This window comes from Penicillium verrucosum (assembly GCF_028828655.1).
Source record: "Penicillium verrucosum strain IBT 35672 chromosome Unknown utg000002l_segment0_segment0, whole genome shotgun sequence".
NCBI classification, from domain to species: Eukaryota; Fungi; Ascomycota; class Eurotiomycetes; order Eurotiales; family Aspergillaceae; genus Penicillium; species Penicillium verrucosum.
The window spans coordinates 2,807,943-2,832,086 of record NW_026643211.1 but is presented as its reverse complement, the minus strand read 5'-3'; the positions used below and the strand labels follow the sequence as shown (position 1 = coordinate 2,832,086).

The following is a 24,144-nucleotide window of genomic DNA, read 5'->3' as shown; positions in this document are numbered from 1 at the left end:
ATTCTGCGATATTGAAGATCGATGTCGAAGTCTCGGCGGGATTATGTCAGCAATTTTATACGCCCAGGTGCCACCTAAACCAGGCGCTCGAATAGTAAATAAATGAACGTAATACATTGGCTAAGTGATAATGAAGATATGATCTATATATGTAGCTGATTGAAAATAAACAAAACAAAGCAAAAACCGCAATGTAGTAGCGTACCCAACGGCCGCCAGCAACTGTGGGCACATGCGATTCTACACTCCATTTCACTCTGCCAGTTCCTCAAAGACCTTGACGAGGCTGCGCACGCCCTTGAGAAGATTCTCGTCAGGTCCCTGGCCAGGGGTCCAACTGGCATGTGCAAAATCAATCAAGCGGAGGGCGTGGACTTTAGGAATATCGTCCTCCTCGTCATCGTCCTCGGGCATTTGCATGGTTTCGGGATCAATGCTGATATTGATAGCCTGCTGAGGCATCCCATCACCAAGCTGGACATTGACCAACTCCAAGGCTTCTTCAGGAAGTTCGAATTCCTCGTCATCTTCGTCATCATTTTCTTCTTCCCGGGAACGGGGTGCCGGGGCTTTCTGTTCCTCTTCAATTGCAAGCTCCATCGCTTCTATATCTCCTTCGTAGACCACCAGAACACTCGCAGAGTACATCCGGCTTTCTTCGGATTCGATAACCCGCTGCAAGTCTTTCAATTCTGTCGCCAAGCGCTGGGAAACCAATTTTGATCGGTCTATCTTGCCCGCCTTTGCACCGGCAAGAAAAGTTTCAAAGCCTTGCTTGACATTATCCGCATTGAAGGAGCGGCCGTACCACTTGTCATACCGCCGATATCCATCCTTCTCGATGACTTCGCCCTTTTCACCCTCTGCGCCCTCGTATTTTGTAGCATATGGATTTGTCCGATCGCCCTCATCAGTCTCCCCATGGTGGCCAGTCCAGACTTTCATGCCCGCGATGCGATATCCAAGGCTAGAGCTGGTAGTTTCCTTAGAGACAGCATCAAGCTTCTTCCGCTTCTCGAGCGGCGCGTCGTCAGCCCATAAACGCGCGCCGAGCTTAACGTCCAGCACGTTGGGCCGACGGAACCCACAGGCAATGTTCTCCAGGACGATCGACAAGGCGGTATCAATTTCCTTGCCCCCGGAGGGCACCCAGGCCTTTTCCTCCTTAGCCGGGACAGCGCCGTCTTCGGGGGCGATGGATGTGTGCGATGGCGGTTGTGAGGAAGCGGTAGTTACGACGCCGGAGTCGGGGAGGGGAAGAACGCCAGATTCTCGGGCGGCAGCAATCGCCAGCGGTTGCTGTTGTTCGGAGGATGAGAGGGATCCGACGTAGAGGGGCATGAACTGCTGGAATGCCGGGTGGAGCGCGCTGGATTCGTAGAATTCTACCTCCTGCCGCGTGCATGGTTTCGCGATCAAGGCGCCAGAAGGCGTGCAACGAACACCATCGCTGGATAAAAAGATCTTGTTAGCATCCTCGTAGATCTAATATCATACTCAAGCCTGCCAGGGTTGGTTTTCTTTCGCGCGCCCAGTTGAGCTAATCCATGCGGGACGTCGGCCCAGGAACAGAGCGGAGTGTAAAAACTTACTGTCCGGCAGCAGCATGGTCAAAGGGGATCAACTCTTCGCTACCTAGCTGTGGTGTCTTTCGACTTTCTAGTTTCGAGGACATTTTGACACTGTCACTTTATGACTTTGAGGGAGTTGTGCCCAGGTGTATTCTGGGCGGATCCACACAACTGGAGTATTTCTGAGGTGTGTAGACCCACAAGATAGCTTTGAACTTGGCAAACAGAATGCAGATGAGGTGAATTTATTCAAATATGTGCCATCTGAATGAGAACTGAGATCGATGTAGAACTGATAGGCATGATCACAGCCGAAATGCGGGATAAAGGGGGATAATGTCATTCTCGGCCCTAACTAGTTACTTAACTAGTTATACGATCTAGTTATACTACGAAGTATATACTCTCTATACAACTTCAGTTATTCAATACCCTAACTCAGTACATATATATACTGTATACAATATAATGACTCATAACCTATCATAATGTAAAACATCTTCTAGAAGTGAAGAAGTGAAAAGAGACAGGGTTCCACCTTCCAAGTGATTGAACTCGAACTCATTCACGCATCACGAACGACTAAGCATCACGACTAAGCATCACGACTAAGCATCACGACTAAGCATCTCATTGACTCCCGGTGTCAGGTGCCAGGTGCCTGCTATTGAGTCTCGTCTCTCTGTTTTAATCTTCTCTTCTCCCTTCCAACCTTTATCCTCGCTTCTCGCGACACAGAAACATCAGCTTTTCAACTTCGTTAGTTCTATCATTCATCATGGATGATAAACCTGACCCTGAGCGTAAAGACAACATGTCTGCGGCTGCCCAATCACTGGATCCCAGTGTCTCTGAGAAGTCCATCAAGCCCACTGAGGCCATGACTGGTGACAGTGTCACTGCTAACATTGATCCCATCATCCTGGACCAGGAGCATGGCGAAGCTACCAAGGGAGGCATCGTCGGTTCTTCTCCGGAGTCGGATGCTAAATTGCCTCGCATTGAGGATGCCCGTGTTCATTTTATTGATCCGGTCACTCTTGCGAAGCCTGAGCTCAAGGAGTCGGACGCTGCATCCCAGACTGAGCATAATGTGAGTATCCTGACTCTGTCTAACCAGATCCCAATCCATTTGGTATATCAAATAGAAAATTATGCTGACAGTATTCTAAAGGTCGAGGACCCTTTGGTCAGTTCGGACCAGGAGCCCAACAAGCAGGTCCTAGCTAAGGATGACCCTGAAGGCGCTTTGCCGAAAGCAATTGATTTTGCCGTCGTTGCAAAAGAGTCGGAAAGCATTGCAGGCCCTTCGCATGAGAAGGGCGGTACGGTCTCGGAGAACGAGCCCAAGGTTGGATTCAAGCATGATCCTGCCGAGGAAAAGTTTCTCGCAAACGTTGAACTTGACGTTGGTACAAAGAAAAAGAAGAAGAACAAGAGACGCCCCAAGAGTCAGAGAGGAGAAGTATGACTGTGTTACTGATGTTTTCCCGTTCGGACATTGTCTGACAGTCTTTTATAGAACGCACCCTCGGGATTCGAACCCTTCTATGCCGACGCACCAATGACTCCACAGGAGTTCCAGGAGAACAAGACCATCTATGATCCGTATGTCCATTTATACCCCTTCCTAACTGAGGCAGTATCTAACTTTTAATCACAGTGCTTTGCCAATTCTTGAGTAATATCCCCAAAAGATTATGATACAACACACACTGAACAACATCAACTAACATGACTTATCTAGTCGAATTGACGAGGCCATCAAGCGCTTCTTGTACAAGCGACGCCTTGAGCCTTACAGACGTAAGGTCTTCCTCAAGTACCTGCAGTACGGCGGTGTCAGCGTGGGCCCCAATCATTCCCAGGGTGTGACTCCTTCGGAGTTGAAGGAAATGACCAAAGAGGAAGCAATGCAGGCTCGCAGCAACACGGCCATCTTCCCCAGACAGGGAAAACCATACCCAATCTCCTTCAACAGCGTTGCCACTGGCTACTTGTGAGTTTTGGTGTATCTGGACACTTATTCAAGGTCACAGATGATGCTAACTGAGTCGATAGGACTGGGTTCTACATGGGCTACTACAATCCTGACACCGAGGACGAAATCAAAGTGTGCACTGACACTATGAAGAACTTCTTTACTTACCTGCTCTACCACGATGTTTGTCCCGAGCAGACAGAGGATCTCGAGGAAGCCCGAAAGACTTGCGATCGGGCTACCAAGGAGTTGTGGATGAACCAGCAACTTGTTCATCATCGAGGCCCCGGAGACTTCAACCGCGGCTGCTCCGTGCTGTTTGGTGGCTACTACTTTGAAGATGTTGATGACCCGGACGCATGGACCAATGTTCGATACGCTGATCAAGTGGTTTTCACCGCTGATATGGCTCGCAAGGTCGTCAAGTATGCTATTGCAATTGCTGGGAATGACCGGACTGCTCGCAAATTCAAGATTCTTGTTGACATGGACATGACCACAGCCAAGCAGGTCCCAGACATCGATGGTTTCGAGATCATCTCTGTGGAGGAACCTACCCAGGAAACCATCGCTTACTACAATGAGCTGTGCCCCGACCTCAGCCCAGTTGGCAAGATTCGAGCCAAGGAATTCCGTGATCCTGCTAGAGGTCCCTTTGACCTCGCTCCCTGGGAGAAAATCGACTGGGATGCTGGTTTTGCCCCGACCTACGAGTTCGAATTCCTCGTTGAAGCTGAGCTGCTTGTCCATATGTTGCCCGGCATGAAGATCATCGCGAATGTCTTTGAGACCAACTTCGGACAGCACTATTTCGATGAAGTCATGGCGGTCCTGCCAAGCTTCTACAAGTTCCTGTACAACGACTGGATGCTGGACTATGACGAGCCCGTGCCTGTTAACTTCATCCCCGATGAAGAGGAAGTCGCACGCCGTCGCGCAAAGGAGTCCATTATGAGCCCTCCTGAGCCCACCCCGGCTGAGTGGGCTATGCACATGCTGACACACGAGTTGACCTTCCATCTCAAGCCGGGTGATGATGCCATGGTTGCTGTCTGGCAAATTATCCGTACCCTTGAGGCCTTCGGCTGGGACCTGGAGGAAGTCAAGGACTTGATGGGCGTGGTGGATCCGAATCCGCGCAAAGGTAAGGAGAAGTCGACCGAGGGAGAGCAGTCCCGCACGCGCCTTAGCAGTGAGCCCCGCAACATTCCTCTTTTTGAGACCCCTAAGGAGACCCTTGATCGCACTATCAATCATTTCCAGAACCCGGAAAAGATCAAGCCTAATATCGCACCGGAGGTCATCGCCAAGTTCCTCAAGGAAAAAAAGGAGCAGCTTGAAAAGGAACAGGCCCAGCGAGGAGGCCGGACTTCGGAGAAGAAGGTTGCGAAGGGCAAGGAGCCCGAGCGACAGCCCGGTAAAGGACCAACAAACAACCGAGGAACCCAGACTACTTCGAAGGAGCAGATTATTGCGGAGGCCCAGGAGCCGAAGGGACCGACAGAGACTTCGAAGGAGCAGGCTGTTGAGAAAAAGGAGGAAATCAAGGGCGCACTGGAGGGAGACAACTAGTGATTGAAAGGTCACTAGGCGCAGCTATCGTTTTTCTACGTGATCAGTCTGCTGCAAATTTACCGGAATGCCTTTCAAATATGTCCTTAGCCAAATGCAGAACCAGAAATGAAATCCGTATGGATATCTAAAGAATATCCGCATCCTTGTATCGTAGTCTTTACCTAAAACATAAACTATTCGTCTGATTCCTTTCAAATTTCGCATACATATACTCCGGGCGGACCAAACAGTCTGTTCGCCATGGAACTTACCTAGGTAAAGCTCTGATCGATGAGGAAAGAAAGGATATTCTGTGTTTTCTGGCAGCCATGACCTTGGTTATACAGTAGTTAAACCAACACTGCATATATCTTTCCCTTTCTTTATATCAACGAGGGCATCGCATACAATTCGACATAGTACCCGTATCCACAAATATACAATACCTCTAGTAAAAATGGTTCAGATTGTTTTACATAGAGAGGAACTTCTTTCTCTTTCCCTTTTAGTGTTCGCCACTTGCCACATTTTGATCGAGCAAAACCGAGCACCCGTGCCCTGAGCAGCGGAGACAAGCCTATACATCCCCTGCCCAATCAGGGAACACAAGGCCGAAAATGGATCGCAGGTCCTCTACTTGGTTGTTCGAGGCATGCATATCCTGGGATGGGGGGTAATTGAGCATGTCGAGACTATACGGCGATGGCGTGGCAAAGCTCGTGAAAGGAAGTTGCCCGGAATTCTGCTGCGACATTATCGAAGAAAGCTATGACGGAGTTAGCGATGTTTGGATATCAGAGAAAGGTTCCCTACATCTATATCTTTGAAATCAATATCTGGCCCGTAATCCCATATTGGTTGGGTTCCTTGCTGCATCTCCGGCTTCGAGATGGTAGGCGTGGGTACCCTTTCCCGCAACTTGAGAATATATTGTCGGGCAATTCCTGCAAAACTTGAGATGATGCTTCCTGGGAGCGCGCCCTTAGAGGCGTAGTCAAGCTGACTGAAGTATGCCGCAGCCTGATCAAGGAAGGCAATATTACTTTCCGTTTCTCTATGAGCGGGGTTGTGAATCACAAAATCAAACAGAACGAAGACTGCCGATAATGGCATGATACCAGCAACGCTAGGTTAAATTATGAGTATGACCTTCGGCTGGTATCCCGTTGAAGTTGAGGAAAATGCACTTACAAGATAGGCATATGAGGCTTGATTTCAATGAACGAAACAAGTTCAATGACAGTGCGCGCTGCGTTCATCAATTCCCACTTGCTATCCTCGCGATCCAGCTTTTCATCGGGGTCGACGTGAAGGCATAGGCGTTCTACAGCAAAAACGAGGTTGTAGTACAAGTAATGCGTCTGTATAGCGACCATCTTCATATTCGGACTTCCAATTTCACTTAGTCGGATTGGCTCCTTCGGCCGAAATGCCACATGTACCGATAAGCGCCATTCTTCTAGCCCGCGCCGTACGTGTTTGATAGAGCATAGGCAGTCCTCTGTGGACTTCAAAGAAGACCTCGTCGAAAACAGGGTGGTGTATACGATCGATGTCAGTCTGCTTAGATGGATGGCGGATAGGAACCAGTTGTAGTCTCCGAACATTGACTCCGGGACGGAAGGGATGTCGCATCCAATATCTTCATCAGCGAACACCTGGCTAATGATTAGTAGAATATTTCCCATGGCCCGGAGAGAGCTTTTAACGCACTGAGCTATTGTTATCAGAGAAGGAGGCAATCTTTTCCAAGTGGTATATAGTCCAGAACACCTTCAAGTGAGCTGGTTGAGCATTTGAAGATTTGTGGTAGCGTAGGCTTTGCGCCATTCTAGCGGCTTCGTATACCAACGCCTGATCTAGTTGAAGACAGCAGGCATTCATTGCAAAGATGGACTGCAACTCGAACATTAGGTGTGAGAGAATAATAAGCGAGGATTTTGAGCTCTCACCATAGCTGTCAGAGCCTATGGGATTTTGTCAGTATGACATGAGACAAAGTAGGTGCAGGCATTAAAATACTTGAAGCTTCGTTAATGAGTATGGAGGAACCAATATGTCTGGAATAATACCTAGACATAATTGAAAAATACTCCATGCCTTTCCCGAACCTGGTATGAAGCTGCCGCCTTGGTGGTACTGGCTACCCAAAGCTAGGACAGCATGATATATTGCCGAACATGCTTTGCTGCATTTCGATGTCCCAGTACGGTGGCAATTAGCAGTATGCGAGGTGAACACTTGTATATCAAGAAAGGGGTAAATAGGATGGACCCGGTCAAAGTAGGCTAGTTCTTTCAATCAGATGCCAGACAATGACTAAGGGAAGGATAGACTGACCGTCAATATAGGCCCCGGCTTCGCTTGACGTCACGTTAACACCGGCTAGAGGCGACTGGAACTCAACCGTAGACGGCGAATAGTCGTTTTGCGAACATACTCGTGACACAAGGATGGTTTCTAGGTCCTCAACAAGCTCTGTAAGTACATCCGTTCCTATTCGGCTGGCCAATGCACTCATCCGTTGATTCGAGAAAAAGCTCATGCCCGAGCTGGTCGCTAGACATGTGTGAGGAGGTACACAGATAGATGGGGAACTATAAGCTTACTTCGCTCATTGCTAGCCTGCAAGTACGATGTCATGAGCAATGTGGACTTTGCTAGAAGTACGTGTTTATACCCATACCTTGACAACGACGGAATCATCATAGAGATCGAAATTTTGAGGCCCAAAACGCAAGATACGGTCGATGGGTAAGTCATTCTCGCGTGACCGTAATGATTCAATAGGGAGGGGAGCAGGTTCTACGTGGCGTTAGTGATCACACATGCAGTGTATTGGTTGTACAGGGCCAGGGCCAGCACGCACGTGTATCTTCGCGCCGGAATTTGCGTCTGATAGGTGTAAATTGACAAGATTCGTTGCGATTCTACGTGAAGCTGCATTAGAGGCGATGTTGTACCACCAGGAAGTTGGAACAGGCATACGATGCAGTGGATGCAGGTGGATGGTGCCCCCGGTCGTCTGGGTGTTTCAGGTACTACAAATAGTTGTGAATGATCAGCCTTAACTAGTCCATTCCATGTACCTGACAGCAATTTGAAAGTGGATTATACCGACGCATCGGACTTTTCGGTACCTGCACTGATCACAGGACTTGTTGATTCTTATCATATTGAAGGTTGTAACTTTGGAAGATGTGTCACTGCAGTGCTTCAACTCCCAGATATATATATACCCCGCAATATTCTACACCGCCTTCAAGGCGTAGTCGCGTTCTTTGTTTTTATTATAGGTAACTAGTTAACTAACTAGTTAACTAGTTAGTTATATATCTGGCTAGTTAGACTTGAATCGCCTCGCAATTCTTGTCCAACTGACGATAGTCACTATAAATATGCTCTGTGCGCAGTTTCTTCCCTCTACCGGCTTCCGATCCATCTGCATACAAAATAATGACTGAGGTGGAAGCACTTGAAATGCGAAAACAAACGAATTAGGATTAACTACTCTAAATGTACTGTTGCGCGGTCTATCCTATTGGGTCCAAAATTCAATCAAGCACGCTTGCTATTTCCCTTTTTAGGGACCTTGAACGCCCAGTAAAGCCCTAGCCCTGCCACAATGTTAACTAAGATATAGACCCATATGAGGCCAAAGTCCCGCCACCTCGTGTCATACGAAATTTGAAATCGATCAAGGAACTCATTAGTGGTGGCAAGTGGGCAGTATTCGCACATGCTTCGCGCTGCCGGATTTAGTACCAAGCCACCGGCAGCCTCCCTATAAGCACCCAGGAATTCTTCGCAGGTAAGGTTTCCAATCGGAACCATACGGAGGATCTCGCGGTCGGCACATGTAACGTTGGAGTTGGCAACTGCGTTGGACATGATGCCTCCAACAAGGTATGTTGCGGGCGAAACACGATACATGAAGGACCAAAACTTTGGAAGGTCAAGTATGGGGACCCCGACTCTATTTTTCATGATTAGCGTGATGCTTAAATTTGGAGAGGAAGTAATTTCTTCAAATTTGGACTCACCCGCAGAACAGGATACAAAGCATCCAGAAAAGACTGGTTAGTACGCCTGCAGTTTCCGGAAGATCAATCCAGAAAATGGCGAAGTGGGCAAAGGTGCTCGTGAATAGCAGGTAAACCCATAAAAAGAGGAAGACGAGGAAGCCGCGGATAGCCTGGTCATCGGACGAGGTGTTTCTGATAAAGCCCACTGGGTAATACCAACAAAAGTACATGATGACCGCCATAAGGGTATGCCATGCGAGCTCAATGAGGATGTTGGAAAGTAAGTATGCTTTGAATGGGACGAGTCAGCGAGTTGCGTGGACAAAATGCCGATGAAAAGGAAGAGAGCCTTACTTGTCCACCTGTAAATCTTTGACGGACGTTCACGCGCCTCGTACAGCGCTCGCTGGGGTAGGAACATGGGCATTATTTGCTCATTGATGTTGATGAACAGCACGAGCAGCATGAAGATAGCCCACAGTTGGTTTTGCAGCCCTTGGATGGAATTGTTGGCCTCAAAACTAAAGCCGAGGTAGAGAGACTATCAAGGAAAAGCGTGGTTAGCGGCGAGTAGAAGGCAACGAGGAATCTTCACGTACTGAAAGGACAATCAGTATGGTTTTGGACCAAATGTAAGTCGGTGATCGCCAGAGATGCTTCCAAGTGCGTTGTAAAACCTGGCCGAACTGTGTCCAGAAAGAGGCTACGAATTCCTGATGCTGGGAGGTGTCTCCATCTGTGGTGTCTTCATTATCTGCGGCTTCTGTTGCTGGAAGAGCACGAAGGCGACCAAGCTCCGCCTTGACAGTCTGATATTCTAGAGAATCCAGCCATACCTGGTGCCAGTCTGGTGCTTTCGAGCCATCTGTAGGCGGTTCAATCACCTGCAACATCCATTCAGCGGGGTTGGCACCCGCGGGGCATGCAGGGGCATTGTTTTTTTCAAAGTAGTTAATCATGGTTGAAGCACCACTTCCCAAATCTACAGGCATATTTAATTAGCACAAAGCGTTTTAAGAATACGAGAAGGCAGGCACTCACCACCAAAGTAAGCTGTCTTGCCTCCTGGGGCGATAAGAAGAAGTCGATCGAACTGGTCAAAGAGAATAGCGGAGGGCTGATGGATTGTGCAGAGAACTGCCTGGCCGCTATTCGTCAATTTCTTGATGAGTTCAGAAATGGACCAGGAAGTCTGCGAATCCAATCCTGAAGTAGGCTCATCAAAGAAGATCAACAGTTGTGGTCGAGCGGCGAGTTCCACGCCAATTGTGAGACGTTTGCGTTGTTCAACATTGAGCCCCTCTCCAGGAACACCAATGACAGCGTCCGAAAATTCTCGCATTTCCAGTGTGTCGATGACATGCTCCACGTAGTTGAGCTTTTGAGATCGCGTTATTTCTGCAGATTGACGAAGAACGGCACTGAACCGAAGCGCTTCGCGAACCGTCATTGTGCTGAGATGGAGATCTTGCTGCTGAACATAGCCAACCTTGTGCTGGAAGGAGGGATTGGTCGGGTTACCATTGACCATTGTACTGCCAGTTACGACACCCGTGGTGACGCGAGTTGCCAGAACGTCCAGCAAGGTTGTTTTGCCTGCACCAGACACACCCTGACAAATTCATGATTAGTGCGTGCTTGCATTAGACTTCGAATTGAGCTTTACCATGAGAATAGTTGACACGCCGGGCTTGACCCAGCCATCAACATGGTCCAAAAGGCGGCGGGTTCCGCCCTTGATTTCGATGTCGTAACAGAGATCTTCCCAGTGAAAGACATCCTTTCCAACTACCATGTCGTCTGACCGGCTTAGAGGATTCAGCTTTTCCGCTACCACTGGACGACCTTGCATTTGATTCTCGGCGTCCAAGGACAGTGCCTTTTCTGGCTTAGGAGAGCCTTTGTTACGACGGAACGCTAAGATTTCGCCGCGTGTTCTTGGTGGTTTCGCAAGCTCCGCAGCAAGCACGTAGGCAGGGAAAAAGAAGGCCAAGAATGCGCAGAGAATACCGATGTTTCTGTGTTACATTTCTTAATCAGCCCAAGGACGGTCTCACCGGGAACGACTTATACTGACCTCCATTTGTGCACATTCCAGTAGTCAAAAGACCTGTTGATATAGTTGTCTCCATTGACAAAGGCCGAACCGGCCTCCGACCCAACAATAGAGCAGATTTGCGATTCAGACGGAAGGTTTGTGTACCCTTGTCCGCTTGGCACCATGTCTACGCAGTGAAACTCCCGATGGTGGAATTCATTTGCCATCAAAGCCTCGAAGCCGTATGCCAAGGGATTGATGTACGCCATCCAACGCGACCACCCAGGCATATACTCTGGTGGTGTGGTGAAACCGGTGTATATCATCAGTCCAAGGCTTAGAACGGCGCTAGGGATCATAGCCTGATCGGATGTCCGGGTTATACAGGCCAATGTGCGGAAAACGGCTGACTGAACCAGAGTGGTGAGGAGTGTGGTGAGGCAGAAAAAGAAGAAAGCACCCGCCTCTCGCCTCAGATTTGCCATGAAGTAAATAAGAATGTTGAACACAAACATATTCACAATCTTGTAGGGTAGATCCGTCAAGTAGCTCGCAATTGCCTGAGCGGACTGGTGATAGAAAGCATAGCGATTCTGCTTCTCGACAACGGGACGTTCGGCATAGATTGTCAGGACCTATTTTCAAGTTGGGTCAATACGAGTAAGTCGGACTTCGACGAAACGAAGTTTGGGGGAGGGACTTACCTCCAACTGGCTTGCAAAAGCATTGAAAAGGAGCGAGAAGAAGATGAGTCCTCCACGATAGTAGAAGCTGGATGTATTCGGCTTGAGGTCGTAGAACATGCTTCCCAAAATGAGCGCCATCACGACGTTAAACAAAAGAGAAGCGATGGTGAACCCAGGGTCAGCCAGCAATCTCCGGTAAGCGCGCCAAAGAGCTAGGGAGATTTGTTGAGCGTATGATATCGTGTAAGCAGACTTGGAGCGCTGCTGCTTAGCCTGCTCAGCTCGCCTGGAATGATGGTATTCGGCCGTTCTCTCGTCTGGGGGATGTCTCTGTTCATATGATGCAAGCTCAGAGAGTAAGTTCTTTCGCTGCTCGCTTGATTGCCATCGTTCTGCAAACTCATCCGCCGAGCGAGGTACGGAGTCTTCAAAGCCAGCTCTCATCCTCCGCTCTTCCGGGCTGGTCATAGAGGTCAGAAAGTCGGGAATAGTTTGCCTAGGGAGGGCTTAAAAGTTCGTCAGAAAATTGAGATACGTTGTCAGCTCGCCAAACCTCGAAGACTCACAGTCAAAGCCCAGGCTTTCAAAATAGCCCTTGGCTTCAGTGATTCGACCGAAGAATATCTGCCTCCCCTCATAGACCACAGTGACTCGATCAAAGAGCTAGAAGTAAAATATTATAATTAGCCAACGAATGTTGTCTTGAACACCTATTGTAGGAAGGCTCACATCATAGGCTGACTGGGGTGCTTGGTACAAGGTGACCACAGACGTTACATCAAGTAGATCTGCCTGGAGGCGCAGGTTGCTGCAAAAATTGATAGCATTGGCGCTGTCGAGCCCGCGTGTAGAGTTGTCCCAGCACTGAAACTTGGCTCCAGTCAGAGAAGCCTCGGCGATGCTGACTCGCTTGCGCTCTCCACCACTGACACCACGCACGAGGTCATCTCCAACATGCGTGTTTATAGTATGATTCAGGCCAAATATGGCCATCATGACATTGCGGCGTACCGTGTTGAGCTGATGGCGGTCAAAGCCTCCTGGAACGTGTCGGACAGAGCGAGCGCGAGAAGCAAACGTCAAAGTCTCTCCAACAGTTAGATGTGCCAGGTGGACATCGAGCTCAGCATTATATAGAACATCCCCGCGGAGGGAAGAGCGGATATTGGCCACGTCTAATCCTGAGTACGTTGAGCAAAGTCTAAGACGTTGAATGGGCTATCAAGAACGAACCTCGAAAGTTGATATAAGAGTCTGGGGTAATATTCAAATCCGCCGTTTCCCCTGATAGCGTCTTGAGAAGTGTAGAGCAGCCAGAGCCAGGGGGACCCAGCACCAGCAACATTTCTCCCTTTTCTATAACACCTTCAAAGTTGCGTAGAATGTCCACACGTCTGCCATCTCGATTTCCACTAAGCCACCTTGCTAGATATGTTGTGAGTCCAATTATGACATTCCCTGTGGTCTTTTGGAACTCTGCGGCGGTGGTATATGCAAACACACCCAATTTCTTGAAGGCAACGCCAAGGGAGCGCGAAGGTGCAGAATCAGGGTCCGATTCCGTTAGTCTGATAAACTCTTTTACCCAAACTCGTGCGTCAAATGCTAGGGACGAGGGATCAAGCTTGCTGCCCGGCGTGGGCGTGAGTACTTCTGACTGCCACTCCCCAGAACCAGAAGATATTGACAATCGCTCCGCGACCTTTGCAACCCTATCGTGTAGCTCGTTCGCTTGGTCGTCTGTGGAAGTATGCTCGGCCGAAGATGACCCGGTTCGGACCCTTGTATTGGCGAGGTTGTCGTCAGCCATTACGACTGCTGTCAGAGGTAATTGAGCAAATAAAGGGGAGAATTCTAAGAGACACAGAGAGGTAAATTGATCTAGGAACTGAGAAATTATCTGAGTGTATGAGAGAAGGAACTATGTATCTAGAGGAACTACGACTAGATTAAACAGATGGACAGCTTTTTCTTTGAATTGTACCGTCCTTCGGTGCTCGGTGCTTGGTGCTTGGCTTGACCGGATGAATCTATCCTGTACAATTCCACAATTCGGTCCTCGGTTCTTGGCATGCATGCCAAGAAATATGGGGGCGGACAGGAGTGGAACAACCTTGGAACCTTGGAAGAAAAGCAAATCGGCCCGCCCCCGAAGTGGATAAAGTTTCCGAGTGCCCAGTCTGACCATATTATTTTATTTTATAGAGGAACAATACTTCGTTCTTAATATCGTAAGTACGAAAAGGTTTAAAAGGCCGCGCAGCGCGCGGCCAGAAATACCTTATTATCAATAGATCACAATCGGCTTGTATTGCTTAAAAAGGGCAGGTCCTGCTTCAAGGTCTCAGAAGTGGCTTTCCCATGGTCTTCCGTCCTTCCAAATCCTGTCGAGCGGGTTAGAACACAATGACTAGAATTCTACGCAAAGAACGACGGAGACTACATACCTTGTGCACTTGAGCAATGTCCTCCAGTGGGTAGATTTTGTGGATCTTGGTCTTAAGTTGGCCTGACTTTAGTAGGCCGAACAGCTCATTGGTGTATGATTCGAACTCTTCGCGGGTCTGAATGTATCCGAAGAGCGACGGGCGAGCAACCTTGACACACTTGGGGGTAAGTTTCCTATTGAAATATCATAAGTATCACTGGCCAAGTCCAATACAGAGAGGGAAAGGCCATACGCAAGAGGAAGCGGGGGAACAGGCCCGCTGGCATTGCCAAACCAGACAATAGTACCCTTGCGCTTGACAGCCTCCAAGCTTCCTTCCCAAGTATCCTTGCCGACAGAATCGTAGACAACATCGACACCGCGACCACCAGTAGCTTCTTTAACCTTTTTAACCCAGTCCTTACCCTCTTCGCTGCGGTAATCAATCACCACATCGGCACCAAGGCTCTTCACAAGCGCACACTTCTCTGCGCCGCCGGCGGTACCAATAACGTTGGCACCCATAGTCTTCAGAATCTGGGTCATAAGGAAGCCAGCACCACCAGCTGCAGCATGGAGAAGAACCCAATCGCCCTTCTGCACGGGATAAGTCTCCTTTGCGAAAGCAAGCACCGTCAAGCCGCTCAGGAATGAGGCCATGGTATCTTCATCACTGATCCCCTCGGGGATCTTCGCAGTCTGGGCCACGGACACTGCAGTGTACTCGGCATACCCACCAGTAGACAACCATGCAACTCGATCACCGACCTGGAATCCGGAAGTCCCGGGACCGACAGCGGCGACAACACCGGCGCCCTCGCGGCCCAAGATCTCGGGCTTGGGCGCGGGGTATAAGCCCGTCCGGAAGTAGGTATCGATGTAGTTGACACCAGAGATGTTATTGCGCACTAGCAGCTCTCCTGCTTGTGGGGTAGGGACTGGGTATGAGGTCTTGAATTGGAGCACTTCAGGGCCGCCGGTCTGCTCAACCACTACGGCCTTCATGGTTGCTGGGACGGACATGCTGCGAATTGGAGTGAATTGGTTCACGAGAGGAGGGGCAATGTGGTTGCGAAGTACTGTGAGTCGAGAACTACTGTGTAGAAGAGAGCGAAACATAACAAATAAGTAGGTGGGGGGTGGGGAGTGTTGGGGACATGAAGGCCATCGCCATCGGCTTCATATTTGTCATCGGATCCCCGCAATTTCCGGCGGAATTGTTGCGCTCTCTTCTTTTCCCTTCCCTTGCCTTTTAGAAATCAACCAACTCCAGTCTTATGGTCTATACTGAGTATGCCGTATTCAGATTTAACAATGTTCTTTATACAGGTTCCCCAAATCCAACATTGACATATCAATTATTCAAATATCCTGAGGTCTTTGCAGGACCTGTCGGAACAAGTGCAACACAGTCTTTTTCAAGTGGAACAAAATATATTCAACAGATAATGCCCCCCCTTCTCTGACAGAAAATCTATGGCGCTCAGGTAAAGTTCCTGATCAGACCTGCCGCTGTATTAGCGCTTCAGCACTCCGTTACAAAATCAACATGCAAGCCACCCGGAGCCCCATGAGGGGCCAATCCCCCACAACCCACAAGCCGGCATGTCAGTTGGTCCTGGCTCTGCAGGATGATATAACGCCCACTTTGTATCATCTGCCGCTGACTGCATCATGAAACCTTGGAAGAGAATATATCTCCCCTGAGCCATACACACGAGACACTACGCATGTCATTATCCTCTGATCGGTCACTCCAAGTTTAGGGACAAGTTTCCCAAACATCAGCCCCTGAGGAACCTCGAGATTCTCATTTGTTGCCCAATGTGATCCAGTGGACCGGTCTGATTCTAAATAAATCGACCTGAAACGCAACGGCAGTACCCGGAGGTTCCACTTCGTGCCCAATAGTCAACAGGTTGCCATAGCCACACCCCTTTGTGATGACGGTGACTCGACCATTTGTTTCACGGTTTCCACCTGCCATCCTTGCCTTGTGATTCTTCTTCAGCCTGAAGTTATTCTTGTTTGTATCTTTGCTCTTGCCCAATCAGTGAAATGGCCTATCAGAGGTCTATTCTCTCAGGGTGATGCCCGATGCCATCCACCGACGCTTATATACCCTTGTACATCCGGCCTGCGCACGTACTTTAAAGCGAGCATCTTTGTCTACTTCCATGAAAATTTTTTCTCTCTCTTTCATACGTACCATAGCTTTTTGCCCCCCTGCAATTTTTCACTTTTCAAGTCCGACTATTTGTACTATGAACCATATTTCTCGAGTTATTCCACGAGACGTCAACGCACCAGGTTAACGTCCTAAAACAATCATATTCCATACTATCTGTTTGGCCAAATCCTCTTTTATTTTTTTTTAGAAATGGCTCCCTCTCGGAGCTCTCGACGAGCACGATCGCAATGGCCTCCTGCGCCCTGCGTTGAGGAAGAGCCCCAGTCCCTCTTGAAGGAGCTAAATGGTCTCTCCAAGCTTGGAGATAAACCGGGAGTCGATGGTGTTCATACAAGAGGGGCTGTTGATCAGTATCCCATCATAATCACTGCCAATTCGCCCCCTCCGCCGTCTACCTCCCCTGCCAGTGTTCCCAGTGTGTCTGGGCTCGGGAGTGTGTCTTCGGATGAAAGTGCAGGGCCAATGACACCGCCTCTTCAAGAGCCAGTCTTCCGGAACACCGTCAGGTTTGAGACGGATGATCGGCCGAAACGTGCGCCGCCCTCAACTACAACCCAACCACGCGGACCGCCATCTCGACCTCTAGCCCAGCAACAGCTTACCCGTGAGGTTAATACCCAGCGGGAACCGCAGCCCCCATCTCATAGCCGGGATGGCAATTACAGCAGACACGGGCCGCCATTGCAGAATATGTCTGGCTCCCGTGGGCAGATTTCACCGGATCGGAGCGGTGCTCGAGCTCCCGTGCATGATAAGACCTACCTACCGCCGCTCCAGTCTTCCATTAGTCGGTCCAACAGTGCTAGACACGCGCCTTCAACAACACGACCAATGCCAGAGCGCTTTCGACGGGCGCCTAGCTCGGGGTATCTGTCCGATTCGGCCACCACATATAACAGACCACCCTCGCACCCGGCACAGGCGCCTGTACCCACGGTTCCTGTGTCAGCTCTACCAAATGGGCCCACCCTTGCAGAGCGCATTGAGGAGAAGCTTCGCCAGCGACAAGAACAGCGCGAGTCGGGATCTATGTCAGACCCGGAGGTACGGCAAATGCCAACTGGGAAGCCTATCAAACTAAATCCTCTCAACATATCTTTGCCCCCTCCGCCTCCGCCTCCTGCTCCTGCTCAAGCCTCGCACTCACCTTCGCGTGGGCCTCAGCGTGTTCCGATCCAACGAACACAACAGGAAGTGCCACCGGCCTCACGTGCCCGCGCAACATCGGTAACAATGCCGCCTACCCGGTCAATGTCTGGCTCTCGCCATCCATCACGACCACCACCGGAGATGATCAAGCCTACATCAACCCAAGTCGTAACCCAACTCAACCCGGACAGGTCACTGGCTCATCCCGCACCTACTCGACCCCCGGAAACATCTCCAAAGCGCCCCAGCTCAGTAGGCCTAGGCCTCTCTCCATGCCCGCGAACAATCGCCGTAGCAGGCTACCAAGATTGGTACACGCTGAAAGGCCTCACCCACCTAGACATCTGCCCATCCTGCATGAGTCAAATCGCACACTCTCGGTACCGGGACTACTTCATCCCAAGCCTCCCAAAACCAGCCGGGCAAAAGACTCGATGCGCCTTCGCGAACGCATGGACCCGTCTCGCCTGGGCCCAGATGATAAAAAAGCAACACGACAGCCTAGAGCTCCTGTACCAAATGACCCGTCCACCACCGGGTACACGATCCTGTCCCGGGCGCATCGTGGCCGAACAACACTGGCACCGCATCTACGACCCGGAAACCGGTAACGACCTCCCAGGCTTCCACGTCTGTACCAGCTGTGCACGCAACATCCGCATCCTAATGCCCAGCCACCGCGAGACGTTCCAGCCAAACCCCGACACCAGCGAGCGGGTATGCGACTTCGTGACGTCGAGTCCGCGATTCGTGAAATTCATCGATCTCCTCGATGCATCTGCTTCGCGAGCTGAATCGGACTCCTCGCGCACCCGCCGTCCGGATACGCGCGAGTTCCTCAACTATGCACGGCGCAAGGTCGTTCTGCGGGATTGTCGTCGTGATAGGCCCACGCTTAGTACGTGGCACTTTATACCGTCGCTGCCGGAGATGTGTGTTTGTGAAGACTGCTATGATGAGGTTGTTTGGCCGCTGGCGAGATCGAGTCATCCTATTGCATGCATGATCACGACGAAGATGCGCATCTTGCCTGGTGATGGGCCTGGTCGGACTCGTGAGGCGAGTTGTCAGCTTTACTCGCCGCGTATGCGGGCGAAGTTCTTAGAGGCGGTTGTTAAGGATGATTTTGGGTTGTTGAGGTCTGTTGCGCAGAGGAGGGTTGAGGCTGAAAGGCGGTTCCTTGATCGGAGAGAGGAGTTGTTGGTTTCTCAGTCGAAGGGGTATAATTGTGATGAGGAGATGAGGAAAGCTGTTGATGAGTGGAGGAGGTGGGAGTGATGTTTATGATTGTATGGTTTCATTGTGCTTTTGATTTCTGTCTGTAAATGCATGTATACTTGGGAGCATTGGGGTTGTACAGTGATTGGAGGGAGTTTTTGTTTTGTACTGTACTAGCATAGCATCATATCATAGCACACATGTGCAGCATATATATAACTAACTAGTTATATAACCTAGTCCATTGTTATATTATCCTAGCATTTACTTCCTACATTTCGAATGGCTATTTCTTCATGTCACCAAAAAAAGGTCAACAGAACCACCTCGTCAGTAAAGTAGAAATCAAACACATGCTATTGTACAATATTATAGCCTACATACACGCACATTGAATACACACCCGTAGAATGATTGATTGTATGTAATAACGAGCCACAACCCCATGCTAAGTGAAATCTCAAAATCTCCACCCCCAACTCCATATCCTAAGAATAGATGTAAATTTCTAATGCAAGCAAGAAAAAAAAATTGCAATGCAAAGAAAATCTCTAACCCACCAACCCAACCAACTCGCCGGGCCAACGCTTCGCCCAAATAATAGCGCGTGGAGGCATTCTCCCACCAACAGGCGCAAGCACACGGATCTTGCCCTTATCCGCGTCAACGTCGGCAACATACAAGAAGCCCATTATGCTCGCGTCGCGGACTTCGGCGGGGGATGCCGTGGTAGGTGCATGGGTAATTGCGAGGAGGGTATTTGCCAGAGCGGAGGGAGCGGGTGGAAGGACCTTCTTCAAAGGGACGCTGCTGCCGTTGTTGGCATTGGCGTTGGAATTTAGGTTATCTGTGGACTCTGAAAATGAGCCCACGACACCAGGGAGGGGGGCAGCGCGGTCTGGGTCTTGTTTTGTTCCTTGTGTGGTGTAGTCGTCCATGCCTCCACCGCCAGGGAGGAAGGAGTCGCCTGTTCCCAGCTGGGAGGGATCGTATTCGTCTTCATCCTCATCGTCTGCTGAGGAGACGATGTAGTTGTATACGGGGAGGGAGGCGAAGTCGAGTTGCTGTGCGTGGGGAGATAGTGTTATGGCGGAAGAGGGCGATGAGGAGGGGATGGGATTGCCGAAGAAGTAGGAACGGATTTGGGACTCCCGTGTTGCCTTGCGGAAGGCGTCGTCACGGTCAGCACAGCCACCCGATTTGGAAAGCTTGACGACGGAGATGTGCTCGTCGAAGACAGCGGCTGTTGCGCTAGAGGTGGGCTTGTTGTCGTATTGTCTGGCAACGGTGCTGTACAGGCGTTCCGAGCCCAGTACCAGGATGGTTGTAATTGAGAACTCCGTAACAATGTGGTTAATCAGCTCCATTGTGCCAGGCTTGTCTGTACCGAGGATTCCGGGCGTATCGACGATAATTCCAGTTTCACGCGCATCCTCGTCTTCGGCCATCCGCCCCGTGACAGAGAGCGCAAGACGCGAGACGACTGGTCGGTACACGGCACCTTCGCCATCGAGCGGGCTTTGCATCGGGTAACTGTACACAAGCGGCAGCTTGACAGGCACGGGGCTGGGCCCGGACATGGGACTGCTTCCCCAGCCATCTTCAACGTCCAAGATGGTACGGAAGGCTGTCGCAGTCAGTGTACCAGGGACACCCAGCATACCCTCCGTCGGGTCGAGGTTCACGACCAACGGTTGACGGCCGATCTTCGTCGCATACGCGGTCAATATCTTAGCCAAACTGGTCTTTCCGGTGTTTTCAGAGCCGAGAAGGAGCACGCGCGGGCCATCCTTGCCTATTGATTGAGCTTCTTCACGCATTGTCTCCAGCGCAAAGTGGACGTTGGCATATTCTACCATTGGTGTTTCCTCGGCCGTATATTCGCTTTGACAGCCCCCTGCACCATGACCGACTGTCGGGGTAACTCCATCAGAGGTAGTTGATGCCGTCTCGACCGCAGTGACTTCAAGTGCGCAGCCATGCCATGTGAAGATTGCCGCTTTTGTACCGGTGAAAGTGTAGGTTTGGGATTCGGCAAGCTCTGTTCCGAAGAGTTCGGCGGTTCCATTGAGAAGCTGCACAACTTGAATTAGAAGGATCCCAACCACATCAGAGAAATATAACATACCTTTACTTTGATAATGTGCCCAAAGGCGACCTCGAACCGCCACTCCGAACCTGGGGTCAGGCTGATCTGTGACGGTGGTGCCGGTACCTGCGATCTTTCCTCCGACGGCTGGGTTAGCTCAAGACCCGGAAGCGACATGTTACCGGTCAATTCCGGAAACCTTGAGATATATGCGAACGTTGAATGGGGTGAAAGAAGTAGTATCGGAATTGTTATCGGGTGTGGAGTATGGAGCTTCATAATTGTTTTACTTGTTTGCATTAATGTTTACGTTTACGGGCGTGCGACATCTCTCTCATTGACTAACTAATCAAAGATACGAAGGTGTATCCCGGCCAGGGCTCGGAAACTAATTAGTTATTAGAGACATCGACTTGAAAAAGAGAAGTTAAAATCAAATGTTATATATAGAAGGGTCTTTTGTACAGTGTGCACTTTTTTTACCGCCTTTACAACATATATGTATGCACTTAAGAAAGACCATCAGAAAGACATCAGAAAGCCATATAAGCAACCGACTATTCGTGTTAGTATATGAAGGCAGTATAGGACTATGTCCCGCGTGTACTTCCAAGGTTGGCCACCCGTAATTAGTACGAACATAAACACATTTCAAGTTTTTGTTATCAATAGAACAATACACAGGTTATAACCCTACAGGAAACACAAACTGGCAACATCAAAGCATATCACTGTCATTGAGCGAATCGTCCTTGACTACTTGGAAAACTGCCACAGGACAGTAGAAGGTAGGAGAGGGAGGAAGTTGGTATCAGGAGAACAAGGGTAAGGGGCATGAAATGAGCCAAGAAGCAATCCAAATAACCAAGTCTGGTGCAAAACACAGGGAGAGGGAGGGGAGGGGAAGGGAAGGGAAGGGGAGGGCAAAATATTAGAAAATGGTGTCAATAACAGGCACAGGGCACTCAGGATCGCCGGCGAGGAATATATTTATGATAACGACAAGGGGAATTGGGCATCAGAAGTGAATATTTGGGTAGCTGAGCCGTCGCAAGCGACAGACACGCCGAAAGGAAGAGACCAGAATTTCAAACAGACTGGATTTCATCAAGCAAAACCTCATCCTGTTTAGAAAAAGTATGGGATAGAAGCCCTATATATGATGTTAGTGTTTATTCGGGATATTCGTAGCACGGAATGACTTACGCCAGAGCAAAGGCCACGGAGACACCGAAGATAGAGCGGTTGCGGACACGCTCCTGCTTGAGCCTGTTCTCGAGCACCTTGGCTTTCTTGGCTCGTTGGGAGGATTCGGCCGATGTCTCTTCATCGTCATCCTCCTCGGCCTTGCGCTTGGTGGTCGCCTTGACAGGTGTCGATTCGGCAGTAGCGCCTTCGGCTTGCGCCTTAATGGCCTCTTCCACCATCACCTTGGCCTGGGCAATCATCTCTTCGGTCTCCGCAGCAGAGGGCACTTCCGGCAGACTGATAGGCATGTCCAGGGAAACAGTAGTGTGAGTGGACTTGACAGCATCAGTGACATCGTCGGCCTCCAATACCTCGGCGGTCTCCTCCTGCTCCTTGATCTCTTCTTTCTTCTTCTCTTTCTTGTCGGCCTTCTTCTTTTCTTTCTTTTCCTCCTTCGTCTCCCCCTTGGTCTCCTTTGTATCCTCTTCGGATTCCGCGGTAGCAAGTCTATGCGCCACGCCCCCTCTGGTCTTCTTTCCAGGAGATCTGCTTACTTCCGTTTCAACATCCACGGCACGCAATTCGGGAATCGCTGCCGAAAGGGCGGAAGCTGTATCTAATGCCGACTGAAGGCTCGCGTTTGCAGCCTTTGTGGACGGAGTGCTAGTGACATCCTTGGTGACGCGGGTGCTGCGGGCCTTCCGAGGAGACAACAACTTCTTGCTCGGAGAAGCGGACCGACCTCTGCGGTTGCGCTGCGACACGGGCGGCTCATCGGAGGGAATTTCGAATTTCGGCGGGGGATTGATGTGCTTCTTTGCGCTGGAAGGACTTTGCACAATGTCCGTTGGGTCCAACAGTGCGCGCACCCAATCGTACATTTGGTATTCCTTGGAAAGCTCAAGGGCTAGGTATAAAGTAAGGATTTGTTTTGATAGTGAGAACATCCTGGTCAGAACATACCAAATGTGGGCGAGATCCACACATTACCAGCGACTTCCTCTTCGCTGGTGTACTCGCGAGCTTTCAGATACTCACGCTCTGTCCGCTCTTCATCGGCCTTCGCCCATGGGAATGCAATTTTGAACATTCCAGTCGCGCTAACAAAGCCATCCTTACTACGGCGCTGTAATGATGGGACCCGAAGTCAGTGCCCGTTGGGGTTCAAAATCCGATAAAACGGGAGGTCTCACCATCAAGAAGTAACTGTCTGGGTGTTGTTGAGGGTGAGGAGGGAAGATCTCAGAGCCCTCGAGGTCCTTGGGCAGCGGAGCACGGAGGTGAGCATACTCGAACACGCCTAGGTTCTCGGGCTTGGTCGCGTTTGAGGTGCCAATCTGAGCTGGCTTGACGGAAAGGTTGGTTTGTCCAAGACGACGGCGGGCAAGGAGCTCATCGTCTGTAATCGAGAGTAACGCGAAATCGTTAGCGATGGCCTCGAGGCATTGAGGGAGCACGAGGCGGGTAGATAGCCGATGCGCGCGGTCGCGCCACCACGCGCCAGTGTTCGAACTTACAGGTGGGAGCAACCTCGATCGTGATGAGCGGATTAAACTGTTTTGGGAGTGTCCGCGACATGGTGGGGGATGTCGAATGAAGTGGAAAAGAAGATCTTGCGGGTGACTTGCGGGTGACTCGAAGGGAAAGATGCGCCAACGTTGGCCACGTAGCAGGCGCGTCAAGCGACAAAAATCAAGGATCAAATATTACCACCGACAGAACTTGTATCTTGGCAAAAGAGAAGTGCGCAGCCAAAATTATGATTGATAAGGGCCCCAGAAAAAAACAAAACAAAAAAAAAAGACGAGATAAAGAAGACAATCAGGAGAGACGAGAAGATGCGAGTCGCGAGTAATTGCGTCGTTCTGAAGCTTGACCTGTTCCGGTAAGGTCCGGTAAACAAATGGTCATGTGTGGTACTTGAGTTCTCTGGTTGGTTAATTGGGTTGATACAGCGTATCTGGTATACCCCAATGTATTCGAATTGTTGGCCCCGTGACCTTGACATTCCGGGCCAACACTTTCC

At 50.1% G+C, this 24,144-nt stretch overlaps 8 protein-coding genes across 8 annotated transcripts; 2 read left to right on the top strand and 6 right to left on the bottom strand.

Moving 5' to 3' along the window:
• Positions 1-252: 252 nt before the first annotated feature.
• N7516_006736 (inositol polyphosphate multikinase) lies at positions 253-1,675 on the bottom strand (the record flags this gene model as incomplete). Its single annotated transcript, XM_057219456.1, has 2 exons — positions 253-1,450; positions 1,593-1,675. The coding sequence occupies 2 exons, from the start codon at positions 1,673-1,675 to the stop codon at positions 253-255; spliced, it is 1,281 nt and encodes a 426-aa protein (XP_057073547.1).
• A 674-nt stretch (positions 1,676-2,349) lies between these two features.
• Positions 2,350-5,124, top strand: N7516_006735 (uncharacterized protein; the record flags this gene model as incomplete). Its single annotated transcript, XM_057219455.1, has 6 exons — positions 2,350-2,664; positions 2,746-3,036; positions 3,094-3,179; positions 3,235-3,252; positions 3,319-3,570; positions 3,633-5,124. 6 exons carry the CDS (start codon positions 2,350-2,352, stop codon positions 5,122-5,124), a joined length of 2,454 nt encoding a protein of 817 aa, XP_057073546.1.
• Positions 5,125-5,683: 559 nt separating this feature from the next.
• Positions 5,684-7,749, bottom strand: N7516_006734 (fungal specific transcription factor domain-containing protein; the record flags this gene model as incomplete). The annotated part of the gene is made up of 7 exons (XM_057219454.1): positions 5,684-5,872; positions 5,920-6,232; positions 6,298-6,764; positions 6,820-7,073; positions 7,200-7,394; positions 7,447-7,665; positions 7,716-7,749. The coding sequence occupies 7 exons, from the start codon at positions 7,747-7,749 to the stop codon at positions 5,684-5,686; spliced, it is 1,671 nt and encodes a 556-aa protein (XP_057073545.1).
• A 915-nt stretch (positions 7,750-8,664) lies between these two features.
• N7516_006733 (uncharacterized protein) lies at positions 8,665-13,665 on the bottom strand (the record flags this gene model as incomplete). Its single annotated transcript, XM_057219453.1, has 11 exons — positions 8,665-9,082; positions 9,150-9,420; positions 9,486-9,672; positions 9,731-10,113; positions 10,173-10,743; positions 10,798-11,149; positions 11,209-11,804; positions 11,874-12,361; positions 12,422-12,518; positions 12,585-13,036; positions 13,089-13,665. 11 exons carry the CDS (start codon positions 13,663-13,665, stop codon positions 8,665-8,667), a joined length of 4,392 nt encoding a protein of 1,463 aa, XP_057073544.1.
• Positions 13,666-14,191: 526 nt separating this feature from the next.
• N7516_006732 (quinone oxidoreductase family protein) lies at positions 14,192-15,402 on the bottom strand (the record flags this gene model as incomplete). Its single annotated transcript, XM_057219452.1, has 3 exons — positions 14,192-14,239; positions 14,303-14,477; positions 14,537-15,402. 3 exons carry the CDS (start codon positions 15,400-15,402, stop codon positions 14,192-14,194), a joined length of 1,089 nt encoding a protein of 362 aa, XP_057073543.1.
• A 1,261-nt stretch (positions 15,403-16,663) lies between these two features.
• On the top strand, positions 16,664-18,901 carry N7516_006731 (uncharacterized protein; the record flags this gene model as incomplete). The annotated part of the gene is made up of 1 exon (XM_057219451.1): positions 16,664-18,901. The coding sequence occupies one exon, from the start codon at positions 16,664-16,666 to the stop codon at positions 18,899-18,901; it is 2,238 nt and encodes a 745-aa protein (XP_057073542.1).
• A 491-nt stretch (positions 18,902-19,392) lies between these two features.
• N7516_006730 (cleavage polyadenylation factor subunit CLP1) lies at positions 19,393-21,107 on the bottom strand (the record flags this gene model as incomplete). Its single annotated transcript, XM_057219450.1, has 2 exons — positions 19,393-20,916; positions 20,970-21,107. The coding sequence occupies 2 exons, from the start codon at positions 21,105-21,107 to the stop codon at positions 19,393-19,395; spliced, it is 1,662 nt and encodes a 553-aa protein (XP_057073541.1).
• A 951-nt stretch (positions 21,108-22,058) lies between these two features.
• N7516_006729 (KilA-N domain-containing protein) lies at positions 22,059-23,696 on the bottom strand (the record flags this gene model as incomplete). Its single annotated transcript, XM_057219449.1, has 5 exons — positions 22,059-22,083; positions 22,137-23,025; positions 23,082-23,244; positions 23,312-23,517; positions 23,636-23,696. 5 exons carry the CDS (start codon positions 23,694-23,696, stop codon positions 22,059-22,061), a joined length of 1,344 nt encoding a protein of 447 aa, XP_057073540.1.
• Positions 23,697-24,144: the final 448 nt, after the last annotated feature.